Below are 26,011 nucleotides of genomic sequence, written 5' to 3'. Positions count from 1 at the left end.
AAGTAATACTGGTGTCAACATGAAACCATACAAATATTGCTCAAGACCATCAGTTCAGAAGTTTTAAATTTTTAAAATATTTTTCACTGTCCCACGTAAGAGAATCACAACATCATTTTGATGCCATAATTTTTACATTGGTGATCCATTGTGTACATGACAGTTACACCACTGCATTTATAAATTCCAGATGTACATCTCTTGTGAGGTATTCATAGAAGCAGTCTCAATATTTTACTGTAATATCTTAATAAATCAGTTCATGGACTTTACGACTGTACTGGAACATTTGTCATGAGAAGAGCATATTAGGAATAGCCATTTATTAATCCTAAGAGATGCTGTGCATAACTCACCACAGAGCAAGGAAAGGCAGCTGCCTGAGAGCCGCCATAATTTCAAAATAGACAAGACAACAAAAGGCAGCAAGCAGAACATCACTGTTTTTTTCCTACACCTACAGAAATCCTTCTAAAGTGCATAATTAACTTAATTAGGAAAATCTTCTTACCAAGCTTTGCTAGTTCATCTGCCTATGGAGAAATTGAAAAGTTGAATGATCAGAAAGATTATATTAGCTAGCCAGAATTGTGTGAATTTGGTCTGAGGTTTATTGAGGGCAATGAGACTCTTTCAACTATCTTGTTTGAGCAGACAGATTTTTTGAGTCAAAGTCAATAATCCAGTGAGTTTTTTGAGTAATGTGCAGATGAGGACACACGGCAGGTAACAGAGGAGACACTGCTAATGACAGGATAAGCTAGAGAAAACAAGCCCACTTTGGAACAAACCATTTGCTCTAAAAAGAGCACGTTATATATTCATTAGTGCTAGTAGCTAAAAATGCAGAAGTTGGAAGTATCATTTCAGGGAGGATCTCCAGGTTTGCACATTTGGTTTCATCTTGAATTTTACTGAGCATTGAGAGATATTAAGTAAAATTAAAACTCTTGAAACAAAGATCATGCCTGTACTACAAAATTTTTCTCACCCATTTCTGCTTTATTTATGAAGTTAAAAAGTGACTAAATGAAAAATGGATTTATGTGCAAATAAACACATATCATATGAAAACCAGAATATTTTTACTCCCCCTTTTTTTTTTCTCCAAAGTGCTCTTTAAAATATTCAAGTGAAACTGAATATTTGCAAAGCAGTGCTATTTCCGTACTCTGGCAGAATACTTACAGCAGCTTGAGGCATAAGTCTATTGCAGACACAAAGAAGCAATCTTATAAACAGATTAACGCAACATTAAGAGGAGGTTCTGTAGCTGGTTACATACCACCCTTTTGCTTCTTAAAATACATAACTGAGAACAACCAGAATATATGTTGAATAAGATAGCACCATTTTCTTCTGTTGTTCATAGTTACATTAGGCTTAAATGTTGTATTGAAAAGAAGGATGAATGCTTGAGTATTATCAAAATTACTGCAGTGAATATAACTATCACTGTGCAGAGATTCTGCTTTCATAATTCTTGCTTTACACAGCTGATCCAAATGGAGTCCAGAATAACAAAAAATTCCGGACACAAAACTGAATATATCTGAGGAATAGCATCTGTAAAAACCAAAGTAACTGTTATCGCATATAGGATAAATCTACCCTTACCTTTTTGTTCATAAAAACCATTAAAAATCTACGAAACCAAGCTTCCATGCAATTCTGACTGAGTTTTGTTATCCTGTTCTCATAGGTGGAGATCACAGCCACAGACTGTCACTCATCTGTGCTGGCCTTGTGCTTCAGGCCATCCTTGAACCATCACCACTCACTGTGCAGTCACAACATGCAAACCAGATTCCTTTTGGATGTAACAAAACCAGAAAATGTGCTCCCAGAGTTGATCTTTTTTGCTCCAATTGCTTGTGGGTGCACAGCTCACAGGACCAAACTACACTGGTTCTAAAGCAAGGCAGATAAAGCATCTGTAATGCAGATGCTGAATCCTCAGCACTAGTTGCTTTGCTCCGCTCGCACCACGCTGCTCGGTGATGCCAGCGTAGCCAGAGATCACTTTTCTCTGTTTTTCAGTACCACAAAGTCACTCCAGAGTATGGATTTCTGCCACCTCACTCTGGCATGGATGCACCAAGGTCAGAGTGCGAGACAGAAACTTTGCTTTCATCACAGGAAGGTTTTCTGTTAGGTATTTTTGCCTGTCTTTTTTCACATGTCTTTTTTGATTGGTTTTTTTTGAGTTGTTTTTTGTTTTTGTTTTTACAGTTCAATCACATGATGGAAAGAGTCACAACACATAAATAAAAAAAGTTGCAGTGAGTTATATTTATTTCTTTGTGAAAACCAGATGAAGAGGACATAAAGGAAGCCTATGCACTGACTGGACCCTGTGTAGCTTTTCATTTATTTGTTTATTTTAACCCAAGCAGCGAGCCATCTCATTCTCATTTACAAGGTCATCTTGACCTTTATATGTGTATCAAGTCATTGTGGTGCCCAGGGTTCTCAGAATGGCACCAGTTATGAATTTTCTCCTTCATCGTGCTTCTGAAACCTAACCATCTGTCATTCAGTGAGATTTATGGGCCATTTGAAGTGAAGCAGGAATTGAACTGTTGCCTTCTCAGAATCGCCACTACCTTGGGTATGGGCTTCTGTTGTACCACCCAGTAGCCCGAGGAGCTGAAAGTGCTGCAGTGTGACATTCTCAATGACAAATTTTGGCTGAGTGAAATCATTGATTCTATTTGCTTTCATGCCAATGACCCTTTTATGAGAGATTAATAACAGCAAAGCAATGATGGCTGCCTCAGAAGGACAGTAATGCTCCCTTCTAGTACATCACCCCCACTACCCATACCAAAACCCAAGCAGCAGCCAGCCAGAAGCCTGCTGCGGTGAGATGCAGTGGGAGGGTAGAAAATAGACAAACCCTGGGACAAGTCCTGGCTTGAGAGAAAGAAGGATCCAGATTTTCTACACTGTGCAGATGAAATGAGGGATCCTGATTCACTTCTCCTTCATGCTTAGAGCAGGAACGCTAAATTGCTTTTCTTGGCTCCATCACCAGGGAGAGTTTAGCATCCTGGCACAGCTTGTGCCAAATGAAGCGGTCAAATGGCCGAGGGTAGGGGACCTCGTGCACGGCAAAGGCAGACACACATCCCTCAAGTGAGCTGCCACCATGGTAGATGGGGCAGCATCTGACATCAGGGGGAGGGAAGGGGAGCCTGTTCCAGTGTGCTCAGGCAGAACCTGCCAGAGACACACACAAACACAGGTCTTCTGCTGACGCACCGACCTGCTGCCAGTCGCTGCCACAGAGCGTACCCGGCGGGCTCCACGCCTGGAGAGGACACTCACCCCCACGCCAGAAATCACTGAGGTTCCCCAGAAGGGTTTTCTCAAAGCTGCTTCCTGCATCTTCAAAACATTTTAACCAACTGTAAGCTGGCTTCAAAACAGATTTGCTACCTTAGAATAGATTTGAATTGAAAAAAGTTTACTCTGGTTCACTAACCCAGAAACCTCTTTCTCCCATTGCAGGGATCATGGGAAAACTGACTGTGTACCTGATGAACGCACATCAGGAGAGGAGATTCATCAAAGACTGAATGAACCTTTGCATGAAGCCATTATAATCCCAGCATCATTTCTGTTTTGTTTTTGAAGCTTCTATTAAAGTTAGCTGAGGACTTTTTGTGTGAAGAAGCAGTGGAGAGGAGCACTAGCACAAAAAAGAGGCTACAGTTAGAGGAACTAAATGCTGTAGCTATCCTGGGCAATTTCAGCTGTACAGCTCGAACTTTTCTGGAACAACTGTCTTTGTATCAGGGTGAGAGGCAAAAGAAGATGAAAAAAATCCACATGCTCAGTATAAGTTTTTAATGGTATGATCTATTAAACAGTACATGTAGACCTTCAAAGGACCTGTAGGATGTGGTAGTGCTTGGAAATATCTAAAAGCAGATTCTAGACCTCTAGCCAACATGCTAGTCCTGTAGGGAGAAACTCTTCAGTGACAGGAGTGAGGATTAAGTGACTTAATGTTTTTTCATCTCTAAATTACTGTAAGTTTTGGTAAGGAAACATTTTGGCCACAAAGTATTTTTGGAAAGATGCTTCTCACATCTGACAAAATGGTATTAAAAATGAAGACTTTCTCTAGAGTTTGGAAGTTATCATCTACTTTCTGAAAATTATTATCCATATTACAATTTACCCTCTAATTACGTGTTTGTATTTTCCCCAATACATTTTCCCAAAACGCTGTCTTTTTTTTTCCACTTTCCATCCTAAAGCACACTCTAATATAAGAAACCAAGACTTAACACACCAGATCAGACCAAAGATCAAGTCCATGAAGCCTTGTTAGAATTCATTATAGCCATTTGACATGGAGGAGTTGGGAATCAGGATTTTATGTGAAACTCAACAAGTGGAGACACCAAGGAAATGTGTACCAGAGCACTATTTTGTGGTGCGTTAACTCTGCTCTTCCTACTAATTCCCCCATTTGGCTTGCTCTTTGGCTACCACCAGCTGTTGGGGAGACATTATTTTAGAACTGCATATAGTGACTCCTGGGTCTCCATCCTCAAAGACCTAATTTAAAATACATGATTGTCTTCATGTTGCTGTTTTGGTTTTTATTTTTTTCCTCTTATATTAATGAAATTAGGTGAAAATTGAAAAAATATTTCCCAGTCACCGGACAAGATCCTTTAGGGTATGTTAAAATAGAATAGAAAAGGAAATAGAAATAGAATAGAATAGTTCAGCTGGAAGGCACCTACAATGACCATCTAGTCAACCTGCCTGACCACTTCAGGGCTGCCCAAAAGTTAAAGCATGGTTTTAAGGGCATTGTCCAAATTCTGCAGTGGCCTGAGAGAAGAGTAACAGCACCAGGTTTGTCCTTGGGAGCCGGGTGGCAGAGGAGGCGTCAGGGAAACCCAGCAGCTGGCCCAGTGCATGGCCACCAAGGGCAGGGACAGCCCCCTGGGCCTCCTGGGCACAGGGACAGCCCCCCGGGCCAGCACCCCAAAGGCCTTCCTCCGAAGGATGCTGGGCGGAGGGGCTGCGCGTGGGGGGCCCCGGTGTCACAGTGCCACCACCCGGCAGTGCAGCAGTCACAATGCCCCGGGGCAGTATAAAAGGGGCAGCCTCCCGTGCCCCGCTGCCAGAGATGGCCCGGAGACAGCCCGAAGACATCCGAGAGGAAGTCCTTGAGGAGCCGGTGGAATTACTTGGAGGGGGCTGAGGGAGGAAGACCGGAGACTGGACCAGGCTGCTGGAGGTTCTCTACTGCAACACCATTTCCCAGCGGGGACACGTTCAAAGCCCATCTGAAAGATGGAAATCCTTTTCAGCTAGATACCCATGGCCAGACCACGGGAATGCCTTCTTGAGAAGCACTGCGGAGCTCACCATCCTCATCACCTGCAGAGCCTCTGGCAGCAGCCGTAAGAAATGCAATGCAGAGATGTTGCCAGGCATCCCAGTGCTTTGGAGCAGCCACTGGTGGCCCAAAGGCACAGGAAGGATTCTTGCCCCCCAAGGTCGATCAGGCCAGGGGCATTTGGCCACTCTTGGAAGCCCCTGAGGTGGCTCCAGGTTGAGGGAGAATAGGGCTTGGGCATCTTCTGGCAGGTGTGACCAGCCTGTGGGATGAGGAGGTGGGTCTTGCTCATGTGCTCAGGGAATAGCCGATCGCCAGCTCTGGGGTCAGGAAGGAATTTTCCCCCGGGGCAGATAGGCACTGGTCCCTGGGGGTTTTTTGCCTTCCTCTGCAGCACTGAGCATGACCACTTGTCAGGGGTCCTCCAGTCCGTTTTGGCTAGGTTACTGCCTGCTGCTCGTGCACCACGAAGACGGCCTCTCGTGCCCTGCGGCTGGGGGGAGGAAGGCTTTTTTTCCCCCATGGTGGGCTAGCAAGTGCCCCTGGGGGTTTTTTGCCTTCCTCTGCAGCACTGAGCACGGCCCCTTGCCAGGGCTGCTTTGGGCCATTGTGGCTAGGTGCCCGCTGCTCATGCTCCACGAAGGTGGCCCTCGTGCCCCGCATCCGGGGGGAGGAAGCTTTCTGACTCCCCAGGCGGGCTCCAAGGGATGCTCCCGGGGGTTGCTTCTTGTCCTCTGTAGCACTGAGCACAGCCCCTTGTCAGGGCTCCTCTGGGCCCTTTCGGTAGGTCCTTGCCTGCTGCTCTTGCACCTCCAAGGCGCCGCTCGTGCCCTGCCTCTCTCGGGCTCTCTTGTCCAGTGCCAGTCTGTAGCGGGAGCGAGCTCTGCTCTTCCCTTGGCTCCATTTCCCCAGGGGTTCTTGCTTCTACAAAACAGCCTGTGCTTGGAAGGGCTCCAGGCTTGCTGCCCCATCAGGAGCTGCCACTTTCCAGCTCTCCCGGCGTGCAATACAAGCGCAGGGCAGGTGCGAGAGCGCGTTTCAAGCATCACTGCACAAGCAGCACAGCAGCGGAGCAAGTTCTGGAAGGCAAAAAAGTATGCGTGTCATCGCTACGTGTCATACTTTGGAAAATACCTCATGGTACCTCACACCACCACCTTCTGCTTCTTCTGCATCTTCTTCTTCTTGGGACTGCTTGGCCTGTATTCCTGCTGCTACTTTCTGTAGTTCTGTGACTTGCCTTTGCCAGGCTGCAAGGGATATTTTTGAAAGCTCACCTGAAGAACGCGTCAGCCTGCTCCTGGCTGCACATGCATGTTGTGTTAATGCTTGTGAGCATCGGCTCTGAATCAGAATCAGGAAAATAAAAATAACATCCTGTTTCCACATGTAATCTTTGTGTTATGTGTCCTTGAAAGTGGTTTTGGAGCTGAACCCCCCTGGCATTTCAGGCAAATAACAGTCTCATCATTACTCGACTCATGGTGAGCACAGGGAATGGCAGGGAACAGAACAGAACAGCTATGCTGTGTTGTGCCCAGAGTTCCGCATGACAAGCTCTGACCTCGGTGTGAGGGCTCCCTCCAGGAGAGCAGCTCTCTGCAGTGCAGGTGCCAGGCCCATCCAGGAGACAGGGGCAGGGACGGGCACACCTACAACATGGCTCAGGCAGGGACTGAAGGCCCCAGGCTGAGCTGAGACATGTCCCCTGGGCCCTTGGCAGGAGACGGGGAGGGTGGGGGTCCCAGGGGAGGCCGGGCCCAGCCATTGAGGCCTATGAGCACCCCCAGGACCCTGACAGAAGCAGACTTGCGTGGCTCATACGCCCTCCTTTAGACAGTGGTGGTTGGCCACCTTGGAGACAGAGTTTTGGGCCAGGTGGACCTTCTGTCTGGTGGAGTACTGTTGTTCTCAGGCTCGTGTGTTTTAGCATGTTTTTGCACGGGAAACAGGTCAGACACTTCTAAAAATGAGTCCAAGGAGCAAAAATAAAATCCAGGGGTAATGAACAGGTATTGCTCAACTCCAAGATTTGCAACCCTTTAGTTGAGGAGCATGTCCTGCTTCAGACTGAGGCCTTGATCTCTGAGCCTCACTAGTGTCAGAGATGTGGGGGCTTGCTACCCTGTGGAAACCCAGCTAAACTGGATGAACACAGAAGACTTTCAAAAACCGCACTTCACACTTGCTTTGTGCAGGTTTGTGCGGATGGTCCACTTATCTTGAGACGATCCACAGCTCTCACCCCCACCAGAAGGCACATGCCTCCTCCCCACAACGTGACAGAGCCCATGCCTGGGCTGGGACGTGGTTATGGGTGTTCAGTGCCTTCTGCTAGTGCAGGGCTGGGTAGAAATGTCATCAGAGATTTCCTCAGCATGACAACTAAACAAACCCCTTGTCCTCAGCTGCTCCTCAGAGGATATGCCTTCCAGTCCCTTCACCAGCTTTGGTACCCTGCTTGGGACACATTCAAGGACCTTCACATCCTTTTTAAATGGTAAGGCCCAGAAAGGAGGAGGTGGAGGGAAAGAGGAGGGAAGGGGGAGGGAAAGAGGAATGAAGGAGGAGCGAAGGGAACTACAACAATTATCTAGTCCAACTGATTGACCACTTCATGGCTGACCAAAGTTAAAGCATCGTATTATTGGCATTGTCCAAATGCCTCTTCAACACCAACAGGCATGGGGAATCAACCACCTCTCTGAGAAGCCTGTTGCTGGGTTTGACCATGTCTCGGTAAAGAAATGTTTCCTCATGTCAAGTCTGAACCTTCCCTGATGGATGCATCTTTGAGCCATTCCCACGCATCCTGGCACTGGGTACCAGGGAGAAGAGATCAGCACCTTCCTCTCCACGTCCCCTCCTCAGGAAGCTGTTGAGAGCAGTGAGGTCGCCCCTCAGCCTCCTTCTCTCCAAAGTAGACAAACCCCAAGTCCTCAGCCGCTCCTCAGAGGACATGCCTTCCAGCCCCTTCACCAGCTTTAATGCCCTCCTTGGGACGTGTTCCAGTGTCTTCCCATCCTTTTTTAAATGGTGGGGCTCAGAACTGCACACAAAGTGAGGCCGCATCAGCCCTAAATACAGCTGGATAATCACCCCTTTTGACTGGCGCGTTATGCTGTGTTTGATGCACCCCAGGATGCAGTTTTCCTTCTTGGCTGTTAGGGCACACACTGCTGACTCCTGTGGAGACTCCTGTCAACCAGCACCCCCAGACCCCTTTCTGCAGGGCTGCTCTCCAGCTACTCTTCTCCCAGTTTAGACTTCTGTCCGGCAGCGCTACTCCATCCCAAGTGCAGATTCTGGCATTTGTTCTTGTCCAATTTCATGCCACTGATGATTGCCCAGTGCTCCAGTCTATCCCGATCCCTCTGCAAGGCCTCTTGTCCCTCGAGAGAGTCAACAGCACCTCCCAGTTTAGTATCATCAGCAAACTTGCTAAGGGTGCATTCAACTCCTGCATACAGATCATTGATAAAAAAATGTTTTCAGTGAGCTTTCAGTTTTGACTCTGGCTACTTTTATATCGTTAGCAAATATTCTTCTTTTTGCTATCCAGCCCTTTTCCAGATGATCACTGATTTTGCTGAACACCCTGAGCCCAAACACTTACCTCTTTGGAACATTACAGCAATCACTCCTGCCTTGTGAAAGCTGATCGTACATCTAGTTAATTTTCAATAGATTTAAATCTATTAGAAACCCTTTGCTTCTTGTTTCAAGGCTGATTTATTTTTTTTTTTTTTTTAATCCTGTTGAAGGGTTTTAACATGAGCTTTTGGGTTTTTTTCAAGTGTAAAAACACTATACCATCTGAATCAGTTATTGACTGGTTCATCAACTCCTTCTAGAAACTCAGATAAATGGGAGGCATAACTTCCATCTCCATAATCCATGTTCACTTTTCCCCAATATAAGATATAAAATAGATATATCCATGTGTCTTTGTTTTAAATAACGCTTCTATTGATTTATCCAGTAAAGAAGTGAGAATTACTGGTCTGTATTTCTATGGATTTGTCATGGAGCCTTTCAGAAAATATTTGTGTCGTATTTACTACTTTCTATTCTTCTAGTATTAGGAGTTTAAAGGCAATTTACACATCACAGTCAATTATATAGCAATATCCTGTTTTGAGATCCATCAGAGTTTTAGGTGAATACGTACTGATGCATGTGGTTTGATACTATTAATTGTGGTTTGATACTATTTATTGATTTTTTTCCTACATTTTCTACAAACAGTTTAATTTCAGAAGTTTCCATGTTAAAAAAGGCGCCACTCTAGGCTTTCCCTGAACACTTTCGCAATAAATACTTATTCAATGCTTACTTCAAAGAACTAATTTGTTTTTCCTGCTGGGGTCTGTCTTTGTCAAAACCCTTTTTTGCTTCCATTTTCTACAGGTGACCTTATATATAGCTTGCCGATGGAGTTTTTATTGTTAGCTTTGTCAGTTTCAGCATATTGCTTCTCATTGAGTCTCTTGGCCTACTTTATTGTGGCTTGACATTATCTTGCCAAAATGTAATGTTCTTTTCTGTTTTCCTTCTCTAGACACAATGTGCATTTTTTGAAGATCTGTTACGTCTAAGCAGTCTCTTTACTTTGCTATCAAGGATTGCTTTGGAAAAGGTAGATGCTTCTAAAAGAAGTCCACTATCGTGAATTTAGCACTTCTCATACCACTTGTAAACACTTTACTGCTTTTAATTTGCTCCTTCATTTTTGTATAGTTTTCTTCTTTCTGTTGTTTTTTTGAAGAGTTAAGCTTGACTGTGACAGATTACTTTCTTGCTTCTGCATCTTACAAGGACATTGAATTTGATCACATTAAGGACTCTCTTACTAGAGTGCCTTTCAGTTGTAGCATTCAGGTTCTGTGCAGTTCCCAGGGCAAAAATCAAGGACTGCTTCTCCTTTTGTGCTCTTTGATGAGATGCTTCAAGGGGTACTTCTGTAGCACTGCAAATGTAGTCTTCTCAGGATGCCTCATCGTGACTTACACAGGCATCGCTGAAGTCTGCCAGTGTTATTGCTCTTTGTCTTTGACTCCTTGCACTCCATGCTACCATATTGGTTGAGTGGCTAACAATATAATACCTACTATTATTATGCTTTATATGCAGGCATAATATTTCAGGGCATTACTGATTCTCTATTACCTGTTGATAATATTCATTTATTTACCTCCTTTGATTCTAATTTTCCCTAAATGTATACTGCCTGCCTTTCACTCACAAGGTTTTCTCTGATACTTCTACGTAATTTGAATCTTGGTATCATGGTGTCTTAGCAATACCTTCTTCTCAGAAAAACCTCAAGACTGGACTAAATGACCTCCAGAAATCCCTTCCAAACAGCACTTCTATCAATACGTTACATCTTGCTCTGAATTTTATGTTACTCAGTTACAGGTTTTAGGAATTCTTTTTATAATATTCTTTTTCTACTGTTGCCTACCTGAAATATATTAAAGTCTGTCTTTTTGCTTTACAGAGGTTCTGCAGCTTCACCCTTGGAGTCTTCTGGGTGAAGACTAACAAAATTCCTTGTTAGTCTTTGGTTTAAAACATCTCTAACTTATTTCAGTGCCAGAAACTTAATTCCATACCAGCTTAGGTGGAACCCACTTCCTTATGATCTTAAATCCCTTTTCACCACACTATTTTCTCAAGTATATTTTGGGACTCTGCCTCTCTACTTTTCATGCTTCAGCTACTGGGAATATTTCAGAAGTGTTACCATGAGGATTTTACTATACCTAAGTGTTTTATATTCCTAACCTCTTTTAGGTTATTTCTTGTACATGATCACGTGCTGGCAACAGTTACTATGAAGACTCTTGAGACAATACAGCCACCATCACAATGAATAAAAAGGGAAATAGGAAGGGTTTTTTGTTGGGGTCTCCCCCCCCCCCCCCAAACCAACCAGAAATTTGCAGTAGACAAGAATCAAACGACAAGCATGACATCACACCAGAAATCAGCAACCAGTTTTAGATTTCATTTGCTGGGATTCATCCCCAACAAAATATACAAAATCATCTCATCACCTGGCACTGCATGAATTGTAAGATAGTAACTGAACGAATAGTAAATTAATTCAGTAACATGGTTTGATTCAATTCAGCGTAAAGGCTGTTGCCGTTACAAAAGAACATGTTGGGGTGAGGCACAAGAGGAGAGGAAGGATTCCATATCTAGAAAAATCTGTTTAAGAAAGATAATTTAATTTCTTTACCTAATGTCATTGTGCAACACTAGATTTTCATTCTTCAGATTCAGCAGCATAAGCCTTTCCAGTATAACACTGCAATGCAGCATATTGGAAGAAGCATTTAAAAACAACTACAATACACGTATTTCACAGGAGCACAACAAGGTACAATCTCTTTAAATGCCCTTATAATTTTGTTTTAATACAGTTTTGGAAGTACACATTATTAATGAAAATGGTTTTCACTGTTTCCTTGAATGATAAATAAGAGTCATAAACCTCTTTGGCAGTGAATCCTATGGATGACCACCAAGCTCCACTATTAAAGTAATTTTATACTACATGCATCTAGGCAGTTACAGACTACCACAGCCCGCTCAGAAAGAAAAGTTCCTGATCTAATTGATTTTATAGTATTTATTCATAATGCAAACTACTATCTAAGGAGGGTCAGATGCTGTCCTCATTTAAGTCAAGGCAAATTTGTCATCAGTTTCAGCAAGAACAAAACCTGTCTCATGTTTCCAAAGCTCCATCACAGACTTCAGCAATCAAAGGTCCTCCTGACAGCAATTTGCAGCCTTGGAGCCTGTGACTGCTGAGCTGCCTGTATCTATAGATACGAAGCGTGGCTGTTGACCGTGGAGGAGATGCACATCCAGGCTACCTGCTTTTCAGCCTGTTAAAAGGTGAGCGAGTCCTATCATGAAAAGTAAACCAGAGGGAACAGCAGTGAATACAACACACCCCATAAAAGCAGAACTTTCCTTAAGCTCTAAAATAACTGCAGAGGATTTTGTATATGCTGATGCCAGACTTGAGCCCATCACCTCTGATCAATGCCATCTAGCATAGGCATCACAGCTCGCTTTATGCATCGTTTACCAAAAAATCTTTTTTTTCTTTTTTTAAATGTAATCAGTACCTAATCCTTTATATTGATTCTGCTAAAGAAAATTTCTCACACCCTTCCTCCAAAAAGGGCCTGCCATTTTTTCCTCTTCCTACCACATGCAATGTATTTTCATTCATTCCTCCTTCGTACTTAGAGTAAGTGCCCAGTTTCATCCTTCATTCATCAATAATGAAAAGGTATTACATCTGCTTGTTGAGCTGATGCAAGATTAGCAGCTTCAAAGCAGCCTGACATAGCTCTTGGTACAAACAATGGAAGAACAGAGGATTTCCACTGCAATTCCCAGGCAGTGAGAGCTGCAAGGGCAGTTCTTGGTTATGTGAGTAAGGAAGACAAGAGGAGCAGTTACCTCTGAAAGAGAGAGGCAGCAAAGGAAAATTTGCATGCCAGAAACATGCTCAAATGCAGCTGCATTTTTACCACTGCTAAGGAAGTGGGCACTGTTTCTGTGAATAATGATTGTAAAGACTGAGTAACAGTTCTGCCAAGCCAGGTGCTTAGGAAGAGCCCCTTTTGTTGGGGACCATGATCTAACCCCACAGTAATTTATACTGGCTTCATCTCTGGACTGGACTGCAACATTATAAAATACCCATGCACAAAGCCTTCAGCGTGAAGAAAACGTTCTTCATTATGTTTAAAAGGGCATGTCAATCAGAAGAGGTTCCTGAAGGGTGGAAGAAAGAAAATCTCACTCTTCAAGGCTGTAGTCCTCCTTTCAACTGATCCTCTGGGATATCATCTTCTGTAAGAAGGGCAAGAAGTAGGATCTGGGGAACCACAGACTCGTCAGCTTCAACTCAATCCCTGGGAAGGTGATGGAACAACCAATGCTGGAGCAGGGGGACTGGACTAGATGATCTTGAGAGGTCCCTTCCTACCTCAATGATTCTTTTGGCACCACTGAAAATTACTATTATTCTAGAAAGTTCACCTCTGAAGGAAAATGTTTTCCTTCGCCTGACACTGGGGAATGAACTCCCCCAGGAACTAAGGATGAACAAAGATCTGGCTACCTCCCACAGGATATACAAAGCACGTGCTTCTGATCTTGCCCACTTTAACACATACACAGCACAGTGTCTGTGTTCGCAGATACTGACTGAAAATCACTACACAATTCAAAACAAGGCACTCACTCCAATGCACGTACTTTGGGGGGATTGGAGGGAGGAAGGGAGGAGAGAGAATGAGTATGGGATAATGTAAACAGAACATAGTCCCCATAGAGCATCACTAGAAAAGTTTTTTGATACTGCACAGGGAATGAAAATCTGCATAGCATAGAAGTGAGTTATGCCAGAAACATATTCTTGGCTCGGCTTTACAGATTGCACAGAGAAAATGCTTCCCAACTTTGGTTTTGTTTAAGTAAAGATCTCTATTGCTTTGCAGAAATTCCAGATTGAAGAATCTTAATAGCTGGTGTTGGACACACTGAAAAGCGCTTCAGTGATTCTTGTGCCAGCATGTGCAAAAATAGCTGCTACTGAATGGGTCCTACAAAATAAAAACACTATTGCCACCTGCACCTTGTAGTGCTACTACTTTATTGTGTGCAAGACATGGTAATATGTGAGACAATTGCTCACTTTTAAAAACATTTCCATTAATCTGATTTTTAAAAAAATCCACAATCGTTTATTGTGGCTCTCTCCCTCACTGCCACCAGAGACAGACAAAGCTGCATCCTATGTGAACACTATTTGGAACATATCATCCAGCTGACATCTTGCTAAATGCAATTTTACAGCCATCAGACACCAAGATACCATTACCTTGTCAACCTAATTGGACTTAAATCCTACTGGGATCAGACTAAAAGCAAGGCAAAAAAACCCCCAACCAACAATTTAACTGCCCTCTGCAGCTCCTGCCACTTTCTAGCCCTTAATTACTCTACTATACCTCTGCCTCTGGCAGTTCGTCCAGGCTGGAGGGGTACCAACCTCCATTCAGCAGGTTTCTGACTCCTGCTCCTGCAGGAGTCCTAAGCATAATCCAGGAGCAGAAGCCACTGGCAGCCTTGTCCGTTCTGATTGCAGACTCCTGGGGGAAGGTCACAGCCTAAACACATCAGAGCCTCTAAGACCTGCTCTATTGCAAAAGCTTATTATGATCGCCATTTATTGAAGTCTTTTAAGACTAAATTTAGGTCGTTCCCACTATGACTCATTGACTTCTCTCAGAACTTCTCACACATCCTATTCTTTTGTGTGTTTGATGTCTCAGACACTTCAGTTGTCCTGTTTTCTGCATAATTTGATTATAGTAAAAGAAAGCACGCATTGTCTTGAAGAACAGAAAACACATCATCTAGGGATTTCCCTAATGCCAAGAGAAAATTAATCTTTCATGGCACAGTAGAGTAAGACTGTCCCAAAAGTATATAATTAAAGAGTCATTCTCTAAATGTGGTACTTTGTTTCTTACAAGTCTTGTTTACATTGTTTTGAGAGTACAGCAATTGAATTAGACCTAGTATTTGGCAAAGATCTGCTCAAGGAGGAAGCTCTTCTAGAGAGGAAGAGACCCTGATGTTGTGTCTAGGATTTGTAAACATGGGTAGAAGTTATGCTGCATGGATATGAAGTCAGAAGTGTACAACAGAACAGGAGAGAGGGAATACAGGCTTCTTAGAGTTTTTCCTCATTCAGATAATGGTCCTTGTTCAGCATTAGGTAAGAATTTTCCTGCAAGTATTTTTTCAAACTGCTATCAAATGACACAGGCAGGGACCAGTGCAACCAACCTGCAGAGATGACATTTTATTTTCCAAGGTGACCGAGACAGAAAATACTTGAATGCTAAATCACAACATTTCAGAAATGGGAAATCCAATGTGAGGTTTTCATTTAAGAGGTTATTTGCAATTCCAGTTTCTTTGAATCGCAGTCAGGAACTCTACTCACCAAGCAGAAAACCACTGTGGTAGTGTACACAACAGCTAAGAGTAAAATTGTGCCTGCTTAAAAGACTCTATCTGAATTACCATTAATCTAAGTTAGAAAGTGATTACATTTCCTGAAATGAAAACTTGATAAGCCAACCTGTGCAGTCTATACAGAGTATTGACAGCCTCTATCCAGCTATCAGCCAAAATTTAGAAAACCATGTTGCAGCATGGTCTCCTACTAAAAATACATTACCAAACATAACAGACAACTGGATATTTCTTGTTCTTTGCTTTACAGTAGTCCTTGACAAATCTGCAATCAAGTCCTTGGCAGCAACTCTCCATGAAAACATTTCAAACAGGAATAGGATGTGGATCTAAAAATGGGAAAAACCCTCATTTTGTCTTTGCTCTGGCTCTGTAACACAAGATTAGTGTCAGACACTGAAAAACTTACTCCTGTTCCAACACATAATACCCCCTGTGTTCAAGGTTTCCCACAGGTGAGCAGCTGTCAGATGCAACTATAGCTAGAGGACATACCTCGTATATAGAATGACTCCCTGAAGTATTAATAGATCCACTGATTCATGTAATGCTGGGCAGCAGACTCTTGGCCCAAGCACCAAACACAGCTGATTCAATATATCACTCATCTGGTCAAGGGGCTGCCTCATGCCCGCTAATACACAGCTACTAGCAGGTAAACACATGAGATTTGGCTGTAGCAGGAGATGGAAAAAGCCAGTCATGCACCTCTCAACTTCAGTGCAGAAGATCTGCAGAGCCTGTCCCAGTCCCTTCCAGACATTGTCCATCAGCCATAAAAAGATCACCCAATAATTAATTAATTTATTACAAGGGCAACAGACACCTCTTACTTGCCCCGCAAATTGCTGGCTAGAGCTTTACTCCTGACAGGTCCCTCCCAGTCCCCACAGGTCTGCTAGGAACAGATTAACTCCTTTTGCAGAAGTCAACCTTTATCCTGATGCTGTCACTTTTAACTAAGCTCTCAGCAGGATTAAATAGCCTCATGCTCACCAAGCATCACTAGCTCCTCACTCTTTTGGGCCCACCAAAATATTCAGTGTAGCCCAAAACTGCCACCAAGCCTATCGCACAGCATTGTGGGTCTCAAAATAATAAAACAAAGACAGATGAGAAAAATCATCCAAAGACTTATTCTAACCAAAATACTTTTGTCTCTCTGATATGGCAGACCAACACATTTTTACTTGATCCATCACGCATCCTTTCAGTTAGCTTTATTGGTCACTATTGAAGAAATCGCACAGAACTGGATGGATCAGTGAAAAAATAGTATTTCCCTTGTTAAATTTACCTTAAGTTTACCTTAGTTAAAAGCACAAGCACTTTGATAAATGGACTGACATCTTAAATAGGCTCTGGTGAACTGGGTAAAGTGCTATTCTGTACTTTTCTGAAGGGTTATGCAACTTTAAGTTTACTTCTTAGGCCAAACTGTTCTTCAGAAGGAAAGCTCTTGGGTAGCTGAATATTTAAGGCTCTAACCTCAGACATTTTCTATGATGTGAAGGTTTCTTAGGAAGAAAAGTGAATCAAAGTCAGGACTGTACATTTCTTGCTGAATCTTAATGAGCAAATTTAGAATTCAGGAACATGAAAAGGGTAGTCCCTGAAGCCCAAATGAAAGAAGCTTTGGATTTAGAGAAGATTTTGATTAGATTTTCATACAGTGATTTAAAATTACTTGCATAATGCAAAGAATATGCCAGGGTATAATGCAGTATGATTGTCAGTGATGGCAGGCTAGCAAACTGAGTCACTGAACGTTCAAATGCTTTAGGGAATTTAAGGCCAAGCTGAAGTAAACAATATACCTGCTTTAAATTATCATATAACTCTGAGCTACAGGACACTTTGTGGCATAACTGTATAGGAGTAATTTCACTTTTTCCTCCCACAAGCTGACCGCTTATGGCATTGCACAATGCATTCTTATGGTATAATACAGAAAAGCTGCTTAGTGCTACTGAGGAAGAGTTTTTTGGGGAAGTTTTTAAACTTGTCTACAGGCATGCAATAGCTCAAATATCGTTGTGAAACAGCCCTTGAGCTCACTGGAGCTTTCGTTTACTAGGAATCAAAGCAGCTTTCCTGATCAGCGTAGTAAAGAATGGATAAATGAACAATATACCCGAGAATGTGTACTAGCCACTGAAAATTAACTGCTACAGAGCCAGGCAGTAATTCTTATGGGTGAAGCCTGACGTATGCGGACTATGTTCTGCACTACAAAGCTCCTATCCTTCTGGTATTTCATCTACTGCATGTCCATAGATAATCTGCACCATTTTTTATTTTTTCCTCAGCTGTCTGTATTATCACAATAAAATATGATTGCTATGTTCTTGGGAGATCTATCCTTTTAATGATAATTTTGTCCTGAAACTATGCAGAGTAAATCCTAGTATTTCTAATATACTTAAAATTTTATTCCGGTATTATACAGATCCACACAGTGGACAGCAAAAATCACTCTTCAGATTGCTAGACCAGCTCAGCCAACTGCCTGGAGGATATAAAAAGAAAATAATGAATTTACATAAACTAGAAATTCAGGTTTTTAAAATATAAATTATTTTAAGGTGTACCTACATGGCAATAAGCTACATAAGAACTTAGAGGTGTTACATTTTCCAGTTTTACAGATACACTGCAGTATCACTATACCATTGTTTCAGAGCTTATGATGTTAACTACTTGTTTAAACCTCACAATTTGATGGTAAAACAATGTATTTTTACTTTCAAACTCTAGTTATTAAAAAGAGGAAAACTATCTTGCGAGTTCTGAAAAATGACTTTTCTTAGGGAAAAGATGCTTACATTTAATTTAATCAGAGAACATCATAAAGAGGTTACATTACTGTGAAGACATTCTGAAAGATCCACTCCTCTGGATCAACAAAACAGAACACTGTTGAAATTAAAAATAAATATGTTTTTTGTTAACATTCAAATACACTTATTTAACTTAGCTATTAAATTGCTAAGGCCAAAAGAAACTCCTAGAGATCTGATCTTTGAAGGGTTAGATGTTTTTTTTTTCCCCCCATATGTAAATGAAATCATACACTACAACCACACTTATAAAGTAAGTGTAAAGACCTACTACTAACATTTAAAAATAAAGTTTCTGGATGAGTTTAATATGAGAAAAGCCCACCTTAAACTACTGCATTGTGAAGATCAATTGAGATAATAACCAGTTTATAACAAACTGTGAATGTGTAACCATGCAACCAAGGTAAATCGCCAATGTGTGGAATTCACAGTTAACGAGTTTGTTAATTTAATGTACAAGTCAGCACACACAGCTAGCTTCAAGTCCTGAAGCAGTTCCACTGAAAGCAGTCAAGACTCCTGTGGGTCTCAAGTTAAAGAGTTCACTAATAAACTAAATCAGGACTAAAATAGTTTGGTGAGCTGAATTCACAGCAATTAATTTTTCTTTATGATATCTAATCGTGAGCCCGATACGGCTCCAAACTGCAAAGCACATTAACTGATAGCAAGCACAAATCTCCAAACTGGATTTTTTTTCCTTCCCATTTTATTTCTTTTCTGTTCCAGAGTTAAGTAATGAGCTCAGGAAACGAACAGTGACGTAAGAATTGCATAACAAAGACTTACTAGGGAAACATTTTCACATCTTCTCTTTTCTGAAAATGTTCAATAAGCTGGATAACTTATAGAAACCAGTTTTAAATCACAATTGTGCAGAAATGATGACTAACAGAAACTACAGAGGCTTTGCATGGTCCTAACAGATTTGGTGTCACAGACTGGCATGGACAACTAGGGGACTGCTATTTCTTCATCTCCAGGATTGCGCTTCCTGGCCCTCGATGTTTGGCACTGCATATGTTGCAGAACTGGACAGGAGATACCTAGAAATTAAAAAGAAAAAAAGAACCTCTTAGAGAAATGTAGCCGCGTTACAATGTGGGAAGATGAATAAAAAGTGCTAATGCCTTTCCCAACATCACTGTTCACAGTCAGGCTGTTCCCTGTCAACATATTCATGGATAGGTGTAGGAAGGCGATATAGAAGAACATAATAAAGCAGGCTGTTCCAGAGTCAGAGGGCAGTACACCTCACCACCACCCTCCAGGAGAGTAAGGTCAGATTTCCTCCAAACAAAAATGAAAAATACAGAGTCAAAAGTACCACTTTATCTTCATAGATAAAGAAGAGAGTAAGTCACTTGGTCAGCTCCACTGACCACTGGATGTCTTTAGTCACAGCTTAGTCACCGTCTTTGGATAGTGCTCCACAGATTTCCAAGAGCTGAGAATATGGCCTGAATACTGTCCATCTGATATCAAATATGTGTTTATTGTTACTCCTGTGTTTAGCTCTGTGCAATGCTTTATGCATGCATTACTTTCCTTTCAGTATGTCACCAGTAACCAAGTACCAGTAACACAACTGATTACCTAAGGCCAAGAAATACCATAGCATTGGAGAATTTGGCTCAGATACACGCAGATACCTGTGTATTCATATCTACTATAGAATATATATCATGTAATATTCATGTTACATTTTAAAATCCCATCTGACAAGTTACCTGTCCCAGAAAATTGAGAACGCTAGATAAATTTTAGATTATTTCTCAAATAATAAAATTTGTGGTAAATGCTGTTCAAACAAATGTTTACTAGTTGTTGGGCTTTCTCAAGCAAATGATCTAATTCATTATGATTTTCGTAACATATTTAAGTATACATGCTGTACCATATGGCTACAAGCACTTTGCTTAGTTACTTGCAGATTAAGTGATTCACCAAGTTATTTTTTCACTAGATGTTCATTTTCAGAGACAGATATAGAATCAGAAAAGCTTAAATTCCATTGTCTTTGCAATTTTGTTACCATTCTGATGTTTTGTTACCATTCCTAAACTCAAAACTGGTTGTATCTAGGAGTTACTTTTTTGGTTCGTTTTCACTGAAAAAAAAAAAGAAAGAAAGAAAGAAAGAAAGAAAAAAAAAGCGTTCCCTGATGAAGAAAAACGTGTTCTGAGCATAAAGATGATTACAAAGATATTTAAATATTTACTCTGAAATGATTGATTTTTTTTTTTTCCTTCCAGGTCAGAATCATTTAATATGGTTCACTTGAGAAAATATCTTTATTCTTGTCTTTAATTAAACATACTTAAAGTGAGAGCTGCAATGGAAAAGAATTAATAAAAAAATCAAACAGGTTGTATTCCCTGTATGTCTCAAAGCTGCATTGCATATTCAGATTGCAGAAAGTGATAAAATACTTCTCAAACAGCAGCAATTTCTTTCTAAATTGGATGAACTTTAGTTGCTCCCTTTATTTAGTCACATACTACTATGGGGTATCATCACAAATTATTACTGTGATCATATTATAATTCCTGATAGACCCATGCCCTTCTCCATAGTTGACAAAAGGAAATAATTTGTCCTTTTATCTTTGGCAAAGGTGTCAGAGAGATTAAGCTAGTTCCTTACTGTGTTAGATACTGGGAGGCACTCTTTGTGAAACATATGTCTGCAGTGGAACACTACCACGTTGAAGGACTTGGATGCATCTGGGAAAGAGAAAAGTAAATTCATTACAACAGGGCAATGAAACAAATGATTCAGTGGCTACAGCTGTATACGCCTGCATTCTATTATACACATAGAAACATAAAGTAACAACTGTCATATTAATTTCTGAATTATTCTGGCTCATTTATAGAAACCATGGAGACTGATGGTTTCAGGTAATGTATCCCAGTGATGGAGTTACAAGACAATTTTATTCTGTGGCTTAAATGCTGTATACCTTTTCATCAGAAATTTTTCATGTCAATATGTGCTACGTGCTAAATTTGGGGAGGGAGAAGAGTAAACTACCACCAAATAATTCAGCTGTTTTGAAGAAAAGCTAGCAAAAAGATTCTAGCGCTAGTGTGGGTTGAACCAGAACATTAAGCAGCTCTAGCACCTATGCTGCACACCATGATCTTAAAATTTGGCAAGAAGCTGCCAAAGTGCACAACGTGCCGTTCAATTCCCACATGAATATTTAGCCCAATTAGAAGCCTACATACAACATCCACATATCCAAAGAATAACCATCTCACTTATCAGCACACCATCCACATTCGATTCCTTGGCTCCCATTCCCTCGACACACATACCTCAAGGCACTAGCACATTCAGCTCTGCCAGGTTTTCTATCACCATGTGACTGCTGTGGTCTGTATGCTGGTGCATGTGATCATAGTATAGTTGTTTTTATTTAAGTGAAAAATGGTAGAAACCAGGTTAAAAAAATGTGATTCTATTGGCCTACACACTCTCGGCAAACAAAAAAAATAGGTCCATACATATACTTCATCTTATGTATTCTTGTTTGAAGATGCCATGACAGATACTCTCTTAGTAAAACTATTTCTTCTTAAGATTCCCAGCAACTATATTGGTATTTCTGACCTATAGTTGCCTTGCAGAATATACATCTTCAAAATACTACACTGAGTTTGTTTCAAAACTAAGTTTAGAAGATGTTTTAAAACTATAGTCTGTTATAAGTTGTTTCAAATAGGACAGCAGTGACTGAAGCCAAGAGTTTTCCACCACTCAGACTAAAATTTTATAATCTACAAGTTCAGTCTAAATTGTTCAACAGAGTTGGACAAGATTTGGTGTCAAGACCTTAGTTTTGTGGTTGTAATAATCTTTGAGAATACGTATGTTGATGGAATTAAAAGCTGCCTTGCATTTCATGTATTTCAAAACAGAAAATAAGGAAGTCAAAGATGAATAAGAAAGAAAATCCGGGTTTTATGCAATAAAAAAAGTTCAAATTAGACACCACTCCCATGTCAGAATTCATAATCAAGCTTTGCACACGAGACTGAAATTTATACAGTGATTACCAAGGGAGACTACTACACATTTCTATGAAGAAAAGCACACAGTAGTTCCCCTAAAAATAAATAAAAAAACCAGACAACCTCTTTCTCTTCTAGAAAAGCATCCTACCTGAAGGAAGTATTGGAGACAGGCATGATTCGCAGATATTCTCCTCTGGAAAAACAAGACAAAACAAACTTGTAACAGCTTTGTTAACAAACTCCATGTTTACTTTTTTTACAAAGCAGGCACAAACATACTGCTATTACAGAAATGGAGCCTGGTCTTAAAGTTTTTACTTAAGACACCTAACAGAGTCTATTAAAAATTGAAGAGCAATACTGAAGCAGCATTTCTATTAACAGCATGAGAAATGCTTAGATCTTCTGATTCTGATGATGGCAGAACTGCAGGAGTGAGGCTGTTTAGGATCAGCGCTATAGAGGCACAAGGCAAACTGAGAAAAAGGAACATAGGATGGGTGCCTGATATCTCTGCAGCATTTTGCAGCAGAAGCTCTGATTCTCTGTCCTTCTGTCAGCTTTTGCCTCTTAGTATTAACACTCACCCGATGTGAATTACAGCACTGCTTACATGCATCAGTAGCACCTTACCAAATATTTTCAACTATTTTTGAAAACTATCTTGTAGCTTTTGCTTTGGTTACAGATTATTATTATCTGACTATCTGTATTGGCACTGAACAGCATTTTCACCTTTATAGACAAACACAATACATTACTGGCTATGCAGAGATTGATCAAAAGAAAAAGCTGCATGCTGGGTCTTGTAGTTTTTGAGATATGAGTAGCTCCTATGCAAAGGGGAAAACAGCTAGTATCCTACTACACTCTACAGATAAGGTACAATAATCAGTCTTTTGGGCAGCTTCCAAAGTGGAGAGTCATGTGGCTTGGGTCTATAAACCAAGTAAAAGACTTCAAAACCTTGAAAGTCACCATGTTTCCTCCGTACCCACCGTCTACTAGAACACCCTTCATCTGAGTTCGATGCATTTTCTTCAATAAAGAAAGAGAATCGGCAACAAGTATCTTTTTGCAACCTTCCCGCAGCAAGATCTGGTGCAAAGAACACAAAACACAGTGGTTGTTGAATAGATGGGCATATCAACTACCTTGGCAAGTCTCCACTGGGTTTCTGCTGCCAAAGATAGCACAAGGAATGTTTAAGGCTTTTCAAGCTATTATAAAGGAGGGAAAGGAGGAACCTCCTGTTACCACCACCACTACATAAATGAAAACCCCACATTATAAAAAAACCAAACCCAAAACACTCAAAAAAATCAAATCCTTTACCAATATATTATTGTCATAAATTATGATCTTCTTCCCATGAGGTCATCTTAACAAAATAATGGTGAGGGATTTTTACAGTGCCCATCACAATTGGTTTCCAAACCATTTCAAAACTTCCTCTACCTGTATCTTTCCTGTCTTCTTTAGGAAAGGCATCTGATAATCATAAAACCTTCGTAAACACAGCAATTCAAAATTTCTTTTGTTCAAACATATTTCCTGCTGAGGTGTCATTTTGTAAGCAGTATTAAATGTCCATACAACTAACTAAAGGTCCAGAGTTTGTTCCTCTTTAGCAAAAGTCTCAGCCCCTTTTCTACTTATTTAATATTTTTCATTAGATTGACATGTGTCCTAGTTTCAGCTGGGATAGAGTTAACTGTCTTCCTAGTAGCTGGTATGGTGCTGTGTTTTGAGTTCAGTATGTGAAGAATGTTGATAACACTGATGTTTTCAGTTGTTGCTCAGTAGTGTTTAGACTAATGTCAAGGATTTTTCAGCTTCTCATGCCCAGCCAGCGAGAAAGCTGGAGGGGTACAAGAAGTTGGCACAGGACACAGCCAGGGCACCTGACCCAAAGTGGCCAACGGGGTATTCCATACCATGTGGCGTCCCATCTAGTATAGGAACGGGGAAGTGGGGGCAGGGAATCGCCGCTCGGGGACTAGCTAGGTGTTGGTCGGCGGGTGGTGAGCAATTGCACTGTGCATCATTTGTACGTTCCAATCCTTTCGTTATTGCTGTTGTCATTTTATTAGTGTTATCATTATCATTATTAGTTTCTTCTTTTCTGTTCTATTAAACCGTTCTTATCGCAACCCGCGGGTTTTGCTTCTTTTTCCCGATTTTCTCCCCCATCCCACTGGGTGGGGGGGGAGTGAGTGAGCGGCTGCGTGGTGCTTAGCTGCTGGCTGGGGTTAAACCACAACAACATGTCATTGCCTGACAATGTTATGAAACACAAAAAAGAATCAAGGGCATCAAAATTATACAGAGCCTTATTTCACAATACTTAATAAAGTAAGCATGAAAATATGACAAACCCAAATAAGTCTTGTGGAATTTTACTTCCTCCTCCTGAACTGATGTTTGGAAATTTGTTTTCCAAGACAACAATTCCTCTGAAAAGTGCTTTCAAAAGAGTCTCACAGTCAATTCTAAGCTGAACAACCCTACCAAAAAAGTGGTATAAAGAGGCAATGTCCATTCCTTTCTCCTGATTATTTGCATTACAGGAGACATTGAGCATTCTAAAATAGTCCAAGATACAGCTAATTGAAATACCTAAAAAGAAGTATAGTAATAGATTTTACAGCCAGGTGAACACTGTCCAAAACCCTATCTTCTCACATACACATTGTGAAGTAATAAGGACACACTGCCAAGAATGATATGCAGTTAAGACTGCAAATCTGAAATACATTAAAAAAATTAAAATTGAGTAACAGTTTAAGCATTTCAAACTGGGCACGTCAGTGGGTAAATGACATTCTCTGGTATTAGACACACTGAGCTATAAAACATTTCAGAGCATCAGAAACCGAATGCAGCTCTACAAGACACCTAGAAAATTAATCATTTTTATCTGTGATAATCTCAGGAACTACCTGAGTATGTCTTTCCCCTTCCAACTTTATCCAAGGTCAACAGAGAATGTTAAATTTTGTTTTAAATACAGAAAAATGTCACTAGCTTTGAAAAATACACTAGAAACTTTTTGCAAGGACAACTGAATGAGACTACCTTTCAGAATGAGTGCTTGCCTGATTCAAAATATTCTCAATCAGCAAATTATATCCCAAAGATAGGTCAATAATTTAGAGCAGATGAGGTCTTGGCTATATACTGGAGTCTGCTAGCTGCACTCAGCATACGCAAAGTATGTTTAAGTAAAAGGAGCAAAGCAAGCATATTAAATGAGAGGTGTGGAACAGAGATACGACAGGAAGAAGGGAGCATGATTTGCTATTTTCTACTTAAAATACAGTGTGCCAATAGGAAAACTTCATTTTAAAAAAGAAAAATAAAGAGGGAAACAATAGACATCATTAGGTCACTGGAAAACCTCAATACTGTTTGATGCCTTAAAAAACAGAAGTAACAAATATCTTATAAGACATATCTTATAAGACATATGCACTATCTTTCCCCCATTATTTAAACTCCACTAACATTTTTCCATACCACATTCAATGACTGTTTGTCAGACCTTATTTTGCTAGAAATGGAATATAATAGGCAGCTATTGTTATATAAAAGGAAAAGTCACAATGGAGAATGTAAAATGTCAAATCTCAAGGTAATAAATCTCAACACTTCTGCAGAAACAGATTTGAAGAGCTCAAAGATGAGATGGA

At 40.9% G+C, this 26,011-nt stretch overlaps 1 protein-coding gene across 5 annotated transcripts in view; it reads right to left on the bottom strand.

Moving 5' to 3' along the window:
* Window positions 1-11,360: 11,360 nt before the first annotated feature.
* The window catches only part of VPS41 (VPS41 subunit of HOPS complex), a 121,251-nt gene continuing 106,600 nt past the window's right edge, over window positions 11,361-26,011 (bottom strand). For all 5 annotated transcript variants that reach the window (XM_052796178.1, XM_052796187.1, XM_052796168.1 and 2 more), the window contains exons 26-29: window positions 23,318-23,417; window positions 22,468-22,512; window positions 20,944-21,023; window positions 11,361-19,343 (exon numbers count right to left, since the gene is read on the bottom strand). In XM_052796178.1, the coding sequence (XP_052652138.1) occupies window positions 19,263-19,343; window positions 20,944-21,023; window positions 22,468-22,512; window positions 23,318-23,417 (306 nt within the window). In that variant the 3' untranslated portion in view covers window positions 11,361-19,262. The remainder of the gene's footprint in view (window positions 19,344-20,943; window positions 21,024-22,467; window positions 22,513-23,317; window positions 23,418-26,011) is intronic.

The sequence above is a fragment of the Harpia harpyja genome, chromosome 1 (assembly GCF_026419915.1).
Source record: "Harpia harpyja isolate bHarHar1 chromosome 1, bHarHar1 primary haplotype, whole genome shotgun sequence".
Taxonomy (NCBI): domain Eukaryota; kingdom Metazoa; phylum Chordata; class Aves; order Accipitriformes; family Accipitridae; genus Harpia; species Harpia harpyja.
The sequence above is the reverse complement of the archived record's forward strand: the minus strand, read 5'-3'. Positions and strand labels throughout refer to the sequence as shown.